At 38.5% G+C, this 9124-nt stretch overlaps 2 protein-coding genes across 4 annotated transcripts; one reads left to right on the forward strand and one right to left on the reverse strand.

The window, feature by feature from the left end:
* Positions 1-58: 58 nt before the first annotated feature.
* Positions 59-2726, reverse strand: LOC106430900 (pentatricopeptide repeat-containing protein At5g12100, mitochondrial-like). The gene has a single exon (XM_013871696.3). It carries the CDS (start codon positions 2692-2694, stop codon positions 253-255), a length of 2442 nt encoding a protein of 813 aa, XP_013727150.2. The 5' UTR covers positions 2695-2726; the 3' UTR covers positions 59-252.
* Positions 2727-4380: 1654 nt separating this feature from the next.
* Positions 4381-8563, forward strand: LOC106430848 (mechanosensitive ion channel protein 10). 3 transcript variants are annotated; one of them, XM_013871644.3, is made up of 7 exons: positions 4381-4555; positions 4837-4910; positions 5199-6566; positions 7308-7431; positions 7508-7801; positions 7886-8088; positions 8173-8563. In XM_013871644.3, the coding sequence occupies exons 3-7, from the start codon at positions 5215-5217 to the stop codon at positions 8417-8419; spliced, it is 2220 nt and encodes a 739-aa protein (XP_013727098.2). In that variant the 5' UTR covers positions 4381-4555; positions 4837-4910; positions 5199-5214; the 3' UTR covers positions 8420-8563. The 3 variants fall into 3 exon arrangements, with proteins under 3 accessions (XP_013727098.2, XP_013727100.2, XP_048598343.1); XM_013871646.3 differs by having other exon boundaries at positions 4393-4555; positions 4837-4914; XM_048742386.1 differs by lacking the exon at positions 4381-4555 and having other exon boundaries at positions 4621-4914.
* The last annotated feature ends 561 nt before the right edge of the window (positions 8564-9124 follow it).

The raw sequence follows: 9124 nt of genomic DNA on the forward strand, positions 1-9124 counted from the left end.
TTTCACTAATCTTATTATATCCACTCATGAATGCATTTCAATATTTACATTCACAAAATTTGTTCCAGGAAAAAAAAAACTTTAGAAATACTCCATAGTTTAACGTAGTCTCATCCAAAGTGATTGTGCTAATCTAAAGGCGACATGGACTAATCATCAATAAAAGTACTCATCCCTAGCTCAAGATCCCAGAGAAAAGTGTCACTCATGAAGTCATGATGTTGGTTTTGTTTTGGAGCACGTTCTTGATTTTCACAGCTTCTTTGTTGCAGAAAGAGCCTCCTCTACTGGTACATCATCAAGCTTGTCACCATTCATCTCAGAACTGACAGTATGTGCTTCTTTTGACTTCCATTCTTCTCGAAGCCCAGTTACTAGCTCGCCGCCTATACAAGCATCCACTCGCAAACCCTTTTCCTGCATCTCTCTGTACCAATCATATGCTCCCATATAATCCTTCTTCTCACAATGCCCTTTCACCATTATGTTATACGTATCAGCTTCAGGATCCAGTCCTCGAGCTTTCATCTCCTCAAACAAACTTTTAGCCTCGCTGAGCTTTCCTCTTTTCAGCTGTCCCATGATCAAGCTGTTATAACTCGTCTTATCCAAATCGATTCCCTTCTCCATCATGTGGTTCTGCATTTTCAAAGCCTTATCCATTTCTCCATGCATGGCGTAGCAATGAAGAACTCCATTGTAAACTATCAAGTCTGGTTCCAACGACATCTCTCCAAATATTTTCTCAGTGAGCTCTACACTCTCCTTGGTGCACAAGCCGATCAAAAGATGATATGTCTTCAAATTGGGTTTTATTCCTGATCCTTTCATCATTTCGTACAGGGCGATACATCTTTGCACGTTTCCAGCATGTTCATATCCAGATATTAACGAGTTATACGTGTATATATCTGGTACAAACCCCTTTCTTGAGATTTCGAGAAACAAGTCTTCGGCTTCTGCTAATTTTCCGTTCATGGACAACCCATTGATGAGGGTGTTATAAGTCACCAAGTTCAAATCTATTCCCTTTGTTAGCATCTCCTCAGAAAACCGAAAAGCATCTTCTATCTTCCCCTTTGAGCAACAACCATCAATCAGCATGTTGTATATCCTTACATTAGGTGAAACCCCTCTGTCTTCCATATCTCTCTTCACAATCTCAGCTTCAAGAAGCTTAGAGCCCTTGCACAAACAATTTATCAGATTCCCGTAGCTAACAACATTCGGCATCGTACCGTTGTTTTCCATTTCTTTGAGAATGTCGAAACACTTATCAAACTCACTCTTCCTCCCGTATCCCCCGATCAAGATGTTGTACGTCTCCACGCTAGGAGAAACTCCTTTTAGTTTCATCTTGCTAACCTCTTGCTCAGCATTCTCCATTTCCCCTAATTCACAAAACCTCTTAACCAAACAATTGTACGCCAAATGATTCGGTTTCATCCCTTGTTTCTCCATCTCTTCGATTTTCATTCGAGCTCCAATCAAATCACCTTTCCGACAGTATCCATCAACCATCGTGTTATAAATAACCTCGTTCATTACAAGCCCCTTACCCATTTCCATCCCCAAAATCTCCTCCGCCTTCTCTACCTTCCCTTCTTTACACAACGCATTCAACAAAATGCTACACGTATAAGCATTCATCTTCACACCAGAATCAACAGCTTCCTCATAAACACCCAAAGCAGCCTCAACTCTCTCGTTGCTCGAATAACCATCAAACAGAATACTTAACGTGAACGCATCAGGCACAAAGCCACGATCTTTCATCTCCTTCAACACACTCTCAGCATCTTCCACCATCCTCGCGTTAAACATCCCCTTAAGCAACGTATTGAACGTAACAAGATTCGGATCAACACCATCCGCTTTCATGCGTTCTCTCACCTTAAAAGTCTTATCAAGATTCCCACTTTTGCAATACCCATCGATCAAAGTGTTGTACGTTATCAAAGTGGGAACCAATCTTCTCTGAAGCATTTCGTCGAACAGCTTCTCTGCATCATTCACCCTCCCATTTTTACACAACCCGTCGATAAGAACGTTGTAGATAAACACAGTGGGTGAGATTCTATCGTGCTTCATGCGATTAAACAGCTCTAAACCTTTCCCTAAATCGCTCGATTTCACGGCGGCGTAAACTGATTTACCATACATGAACTTGCTCGGACGATAATTCGATTCGAGGAGATTCAAAAACACATTGATCGTCACTCTGAATTGCTTCATTTTTCCGAGATGATCGAAGAAAAGGGTTAACGAGTCTGAGCTGGGGGTGATGCCTTCGTTCCTCAAGGCGAAGAACAAGTCTGTAGCTTCGGGGATCATGTTCGATTGGATTAGCACGGAGAAGAGCAGGTAGGAGAAGTCGTTCTTCAGCGATGGAGATGATAGTGAGAAGGCGGAGAAGAGCTCTTTCGGCGATGTGAAAGGCGCGGAGCCTGATCGTACGAGCGAGGTGAGAGCTCCACGCGCCGTTTCGATTCGGTTCTGCTGGAGAAGTACTCGGAGATTCCGTAGCTTATCGTCTCCGGTAATGGGATTCGGAGGCGGGGCTGATTCGGGTTCAGGGTGAGTCGCGTCCGAGGAGGTAGAGAAGAGACGACATGAGCATAACGAGGCCGACTCGGATAACTTCACGGTGGCGTAACGAGAAGATCTCGAAACGAGTCGAAAGCGAGTCACCATCTTCGCCGGAGACCTCGGATGTTTTGGAGGTTTAAATGTTTAATAACCATTTTATTGAGAGATGGGCTTGAGATGGGCCTTTCTTCTTGCCCACTCAAATCGACCATTCTGGTTTGTTTGGTGTCTTGATGGGCTTAAGATGGGCCTTTCTTCTTGGCCATTCAAATCGAACGTTATGGTTGTTAATGAAAACTGGTTCGAACTTTTATCAGTCACCTTTTACACTAACGCCGATTTCTTTCTCAATAATTATTCGACATTTGATGCACGAAGATATAATTTTCACAAGGTACGTATATTATTTGGACAATTCAGTACAGAGGAATAACATAATAACTCGAACATGGTAGATACTTGAACTAAAACCAAGTTTTTTGGTCCGGAATAAAGAAAAAAAAGGTTAAAGTAATTGTGTGTAACGTTTCTACGACGACGTTAGAAGTATTGTCGGGTTTAAAGAACTCGGATATATAGATGGTCGAGTGAACTACAATTACTCAACTTAATTAACAGAATCGTTAGGCAATGATAATGACAAGTTTATCAATCAAACAATAGACTGACATCCCACAAAGATAACATAGCGGTCACCAATTACAAGAATTAAACATGCCATAAACGCGTTAGTTACCGGAATGATTAAAAACAGCTCTTTAGCAAAAGACGCAATGGAATTGATACTTGATCGAGACTCTAAGTGGTATGTATAATGGCCACTGTCACCGTCAAAAGAACTTCCAAGTGTTCTTAGAAAAATAAAGTAAAAAGTATTATTTTTGATCAAAAAAAAAAGTATTATAATAAAAGTTGCAAATTTTAGTTTTTCACTTTTTATCATTCTAGTTAATCGATTTTGTGTTTGCTTAGACCATGTACAATGATTTTCAGATTTAACACCCTCATTTTTATTTTTAACATTTCACATCATTTTATATATTTTATCTTATTTTCTGTATTTACATACTACAATGTGACCCATGTTTTATTTAATAAAATTTATCATTTTATTTTACTAATTAATAAAATTTATCTCTAAATTAAATAAAACCAATCTATATTTATAGAGAATTTAAAATAATAAATTTTTATATTAAATAATAAAGATAAATTCTTTAGTTTAAAAAAATATAAGAATAAGAAAAAATATCAAAAAATATTTAGAAAATGATATTTGTTGTTGGTGGGTCTCTGTTTTTTTATTCAACACGTTGAAATCAATTCAACATTTTAAATTTATTCAACATTAAATAATTCAAATCATCAAATCATTCAAATCATTAAATTTTTTTCTCTTTCAACTGTTTCATTATAATGGTTCAACTGTTAATTATTTTATTCAACATTTCCATTACACATAGATTTTGGAGTCTGTGAAATTTTTTGAAATTTGAATTTTTGCCGTAAAAAGAAAGTGAAATAGTGGTGGACGTGCACAAAATCACATATTATATTCTGACATTTTAGGACAGAGCATTTGTCTTTTTGGGTCAGAATAATTTTATAATAAAGACAATCTTGAATAGAGAGGACTTTGGTTATTAGATTCTTGAACTAAAAACCAAGTTTTGTGGTCCGGAATACATTCGGTTTCACATTTTGCTGTTGACGAGTAAAGGTAGGAGAGTTTAGTAATTAATGTGAAAGCACTTTGGCATTTAAATGTTGTATAAACAACTCCACCAATGTAATTTACCTCTGTTAATGAAATTTTAGTGTTTAAAAAAAAATAACAACTCCACCACCTCGATACATATTCAATTATATAAATACAGTTTCCAATTTTCAGGAAAAGTTTATTGATTAACATTATAAAAGTATTGAGATCTCTTACTCTTTGGACCCGCCTGAGTGTTGTGTTCATGTAAGATCTTCTCAAAACCCTTTTTCTATGTTTTGTGTTTTTATATATTTGGCTTCTCGTTTTTGTTGGCTACTTCAGGGTTTAAGCCATTTTTTTTCTCAGGCAAACTTTTTCCACCGCCTCTCTTCTTATCAGCTGCTATTATTTGCCTCTTTTTCTTTAGGGTCACTATTATTATCTGACTTTCTCCTTTACCAAATATTTGAATTCTTCTCTTTAAACGTGGTCGTGGTGTGTACTATCTTCCCCTAAGATCTCTGTTTATTTTTTGCTATTTTCAGGGTCGTCCCTCATGAATGAGCTGATTAATTGAAACTCACAGAAGAAGAAGAAAATTCATTGTACCTCACTAGTGGTAGGTAACCTCCTTTTAAACTACCAACTCTTTAAGAGTTTTAGACCAAAAAAACTCTTTAAGAGTTTCGTGTTGTTTTTCTAAGGGAAATATAGATGTCTTTTTCTTTTGTTTCCTGGGAAAGTATAGATCTTAAATGATAGGTTGTGTAAATTCATTGTTTTGTTACTGACTTACTCATCTTAGATTCCATAAGTTTCCTCAAAAACTAAGAACAAGAGCCATAGTTTCTTTAACCCTATATCCTATACTTTATCACACAGTGTTCTGACTCTTTTTTTCTTCCAGAGCCATTGTTTGTCAAATGGATGCTAGTAGCAATGGAATAGCAGAAAGAAAGAGTACCAATGGAGGAAGAGAAGTTGTTATCAATGTTCCAGGTGAGGAAGCATCAAGGGTTTCTTTTAAGATGGATTCACCAGAGACCGAGAAAGCAGTGTCCATCACCAAAAGCTCCTCTCCTGAAATCTCTAAGCTTAGTGGTAGCCCTAAAAAGCCTCCCAGACCTCCAAACCCAAGCATTGAAGGCTTAACTCAGAGGAAATCTTTTGCAAGGTCGGTTTACTCCAAACCAAAGTCCCGGTTTGTCGAACCATCTTGCCCTGTAGACGCAAGGAACTTAGAAGGGGACGTTAAGGAGCCACTCGGTGCTGTCATTTCTATTAGTAGAGGTTCTCCCAACAACAAATCCACAAGGAGTGTTGGTTCAGCGACTCCAAATAAACCAACCGAGGTAGAGAAAGATGAAGACGAAGAAATCTACAAAAAGGTGAAGCTGAGCAAAGAGATGCGAAGAAGAGTAAGCACACTCACATTGATAGAGCTAGCTTTCTTCATAGCGGTGTTGAGCTCTCTGGTCGCTAGCTTAACCATCGACGTCCTGATAACTTACACCGTGTGGGGGCTAGAAGTGTGGAAATGGTGCGTCCTCGTGATGGTCACGTTCAGCGGGATGCTGGTGACGAACTGGTTCATGCATCTCGTCGTCTTCCTCATCGAAACAAACTTTCTTTTACGTAGAAAAGTGCTCTACTTCGTGCACGGGTTAAAGAAGAGCGTCCAAGTCTTCATATGGCTAAGCCTGATCCTCATCGCTTGGGTGTTCCTCTTCAACCGCGACGTGGACCGTTCCCCAACAGCCACCAAGATCCTCACCGCTATCACACGTACCCTCATCTCCCTCCTCACGGGAGCCTTCCTCTGGCTGGTGAAAACGCTCTTGCTGAAAATCTTGGCGGCAAACTTCAACGTGGTTAACTTCTTCGACAGGATTCAAGAATCTGTTTTCCACCAGTACGTACTCCAGACGCTCTCGGGGCCTCCGCTTATGGAGGAGGCGGAGAGGGTGGGGCGGGAGCCGAGCACAGGGCATTTGAGTTTCACGAGCGTGGGGAAGAAAGGGACGGTGAAAGGGAAGAAAGTGATTGATATGGGGAAGGTTCATAAGATGAAGCGTGAGAAAGTTTCTGCTTGGACGATGCGGGTTCTTGTGGAAGCGGTTAGGACTTCGGGTCTCTCTACGATCTCTGATACGTTGGATGAAACGGCGTATGGGGATGCGAAAGAGCAGGCTGAGAGGGGAGAGATTACTAGTGAGATGGAGGCTTTGGCTGCTGCTTATCATGTGTTTAGAAATGTTGCTCAGCCTTGCTTCAGGTGAGAATAGCAAATATTCCTAATTTCTTATGCTTTTATCTCTTATACCTGCGGGTTCGGGTTATTCGGTCCGGGTAGTTTGGTTTGACATAAATCTTATCGAATTAACTCATAGTAAATTTTGGTTTGGTATTCGGTTAAACATATCGAAGTTTTTGATTTTTGTTAGATTTTGGTTTAATTTTGTTAAAATTTCGGATAAGTTTGGTTAATTTTGGTTTAGTGCAGTTAGCTCGGTTCAAAATTTTGGTTAGTTTGGTCTGAGTTTTGGTACGGTTTGGTTATATTTTTTATTTTTTTAAAACGAAAGGTCTGACTGGTGACCATTCGGAAAACAAGAAGAACAAATAAAAAAAGAATGATCGGGAATAAAATAGCAGGAATGAAAAATAATGGTTGTTCTTTATCAATTTTAACAAGGAATAATTTTGTTTTTTAATTTTCTACAAAAAAAAGAAATGAAGGAGAATGAAAAGAAATTATTATTCCTTGTGCATGGTGATTTTTTTTTAGGAATGTTAGGAAATACATTATTCTTCGCCGTTCCCGGGTCACCATTCATACCCGAAATAAGATTATTGCCGAACCGAACAGAAAATCGAATCTTTTTTAAAAACCTACCGAATTGAGCCTAAGTTCAATCCAAACTAACGGAACCTAATGGTTTTGGTTCGGTGGATTCAGTTCGGACAAAAATCCCAGGCTTAATTCTTGTGCATTTTGTCTTGGTTGTTGTCTCAGCTACATAGAGGAAGAAGATTTGCTTAGGTTCATGATTAAGGAAGAAGTTGATCTTGTGTTCCCTTTGTTTGATGGTGCTGCTGAGACCGGGAGAATAACAAGAAAAGCTTTCACAGAATGGGTGGTAAGTCTCCTCAAAACACTTTCATGCTCCTTGTTTCTTGATGTTAACCACTTGTGGTGTGTTGTTATTTGATCAGGTTAAGGTGTACACTAGCCGGAAAGCTCTAGCGCATTCCTTAAACGACACAAAAACAGCGGTTAAGCAGCTAAACAAACTCGTGACAGCGATCTTGATCGTTATTACAATCGTCATTTGGCTGCTGCTACTCGAAGTAGCAACGACTAAGGTTTTGCTGTTCTTCTCCACTCAACTCGTGGCTCTGGCCTTTATAATCGGAAGCACTTGCAAGAACCTATTTGAGTCCATTGTGTTTGTCTTCGTTATGCATCCTTTTGATGTCGGTGATCGCTGCGTTGTCGAAGGTGTCCCGGTAAAAACTCTCCACCAAAGATCCGTTTCATTCATATATTATAAAGAGAAGAGTTTGTCACATAGTTGAAGTTTGTTTTTTCAGATGCTGGTTGAAGAAATGAATCTGTTATCGACGGTGTTCTTGAAACTTGACAACGAGAAAGTGTATTATCCAAACAGTGTTCTGGCCACGAAACCGATAAGCAACTACTTCAGAAGTCCTGATATGGGAGAAACTGTGGAGTTCTCTATCGCGTTTTCGACACCAGTCTCTAAGATTGCACATCTCAAAGAAAGAATCGCTGAGTAAGTATCATCTTGAAACTGTTTGGATTAGTTCTAGATCAAATTTTGAAAGAGTTCTTGGTTTGTGTGTGGAATCAAAATCAGGTACTTGGAGCAGAATCCGCAGCACTGGTCACCGATACACACGGTGGTGGTTAAGGAGATAGAGAACATGAACAAGCTAAAGATGGCACTATACAGCAACCACACCATCACGTTTCAGGAGTACAGGGAGAGGAATATCAGAAGAACTGAACAGTCTTTGGCGATTAAGAAAATGTTGGAGGATCTTCACATTGATTACACTCTCCTTCCTCAACAAGTCCTTCTCACCAAGCTTGACAAAAACTGAATTTTTTTTAACTATAACGTTGTTTAAGAGATTATTATTATCATATGTTAACGTACTGTTTTATCTAGACTTTTAGAGTAGGAGATGAAATCAATATTCAAGAACTTCTAAGCCGACCCCATTCAATTCCCCCATATTTTTATATATAGGGGCTCGAGAATCAGATTGGTTTGATATTTCAGTAGATGATGGTAAGAATCTGTTACATAAATTTCAGTATACGTTTATATTACAATATAACCCGCATATCGTATTTGCATGAGTACTGATTACGTGTTAAGTAATACGGAATAATCATGTGATGATCGTTTGAGCTTCATTTCATGCCCAAAGTCAAAGGGATACATCGGTTTGGTCATACAAAACCATGCATACGGTATGATATATATTTAATGGCTCTTCATTTAATTACTCTATTAAAGATAAGGTTGGTTATTCCAAAGCTACAAACTCAAAACTAATTAATCACATAATTTACTTAAATTCATTACGTATTAATGTATTATGTGCAATCATTAGGAGTTAGAGGGAGTATTGTTGTATGCAAATACATTGCACGATCTTTGTTTCAATAATTTACTTCGTTAACTATGTTTAGTTGTTGATTTGGCAACAAGAAATAAGCGTTCTTGGCGGAATAATTTAATCCGCCGCATAATTGAATAAAAATACGCCGTTATATACTCATCAAACTATTTCTTTTGT

The sequence above is a fragment of the Brassica napus genome, chromosome A10 (genome assembly GCF_020379485.1).
Source record: "Brassica napus cultivar Da-Ae chromosome A10, Da-Ae, whole genome shotgun sequence".
In the NCBI taxonomy this organism is placed as follows: Eukaryota; Viridiplantae; Streptophyta; class Magnoliopsida; order Brassicales; family Brassicaceae; genus Brassica; species Brassica napus.

What these genes read in the sequence shown, in the direction of transcription:
- LOC106430848 (XM_013871644.3), top strand. Translation starts at nt 5,215, where the DNA reads ATGGATGCTAGTAGCAATGGAATAGCAGAAAGAAAGAGTACCAATGGA. An exon ending in GTTGCTCAGCCTTGCTTCAG is followed by an intron (nt 6,567 to 7,307) that starts GTGAGAATAGCA and finishes TTGTTGTCTCAG; the next exon opens with CTACATAGAGGAAGAAGATT. An exon ending in CTCAAAGAAAGAATCGCTGA is followed by an intron (nt 8,089 to 8,172) that starts GTAAGTATCATC and finishes AATCAAAATCAG; the next exon opens with GTACTTGGAGCAGAATCCGC.
- LOC106430900 (XM_013871696.3), bottom strand. Translation starts at nt 2,694, where the DNA reads ATGGTGACTCGCTTTCGACTCGTTTCGAGATCTTCTCGTTACGCCACC.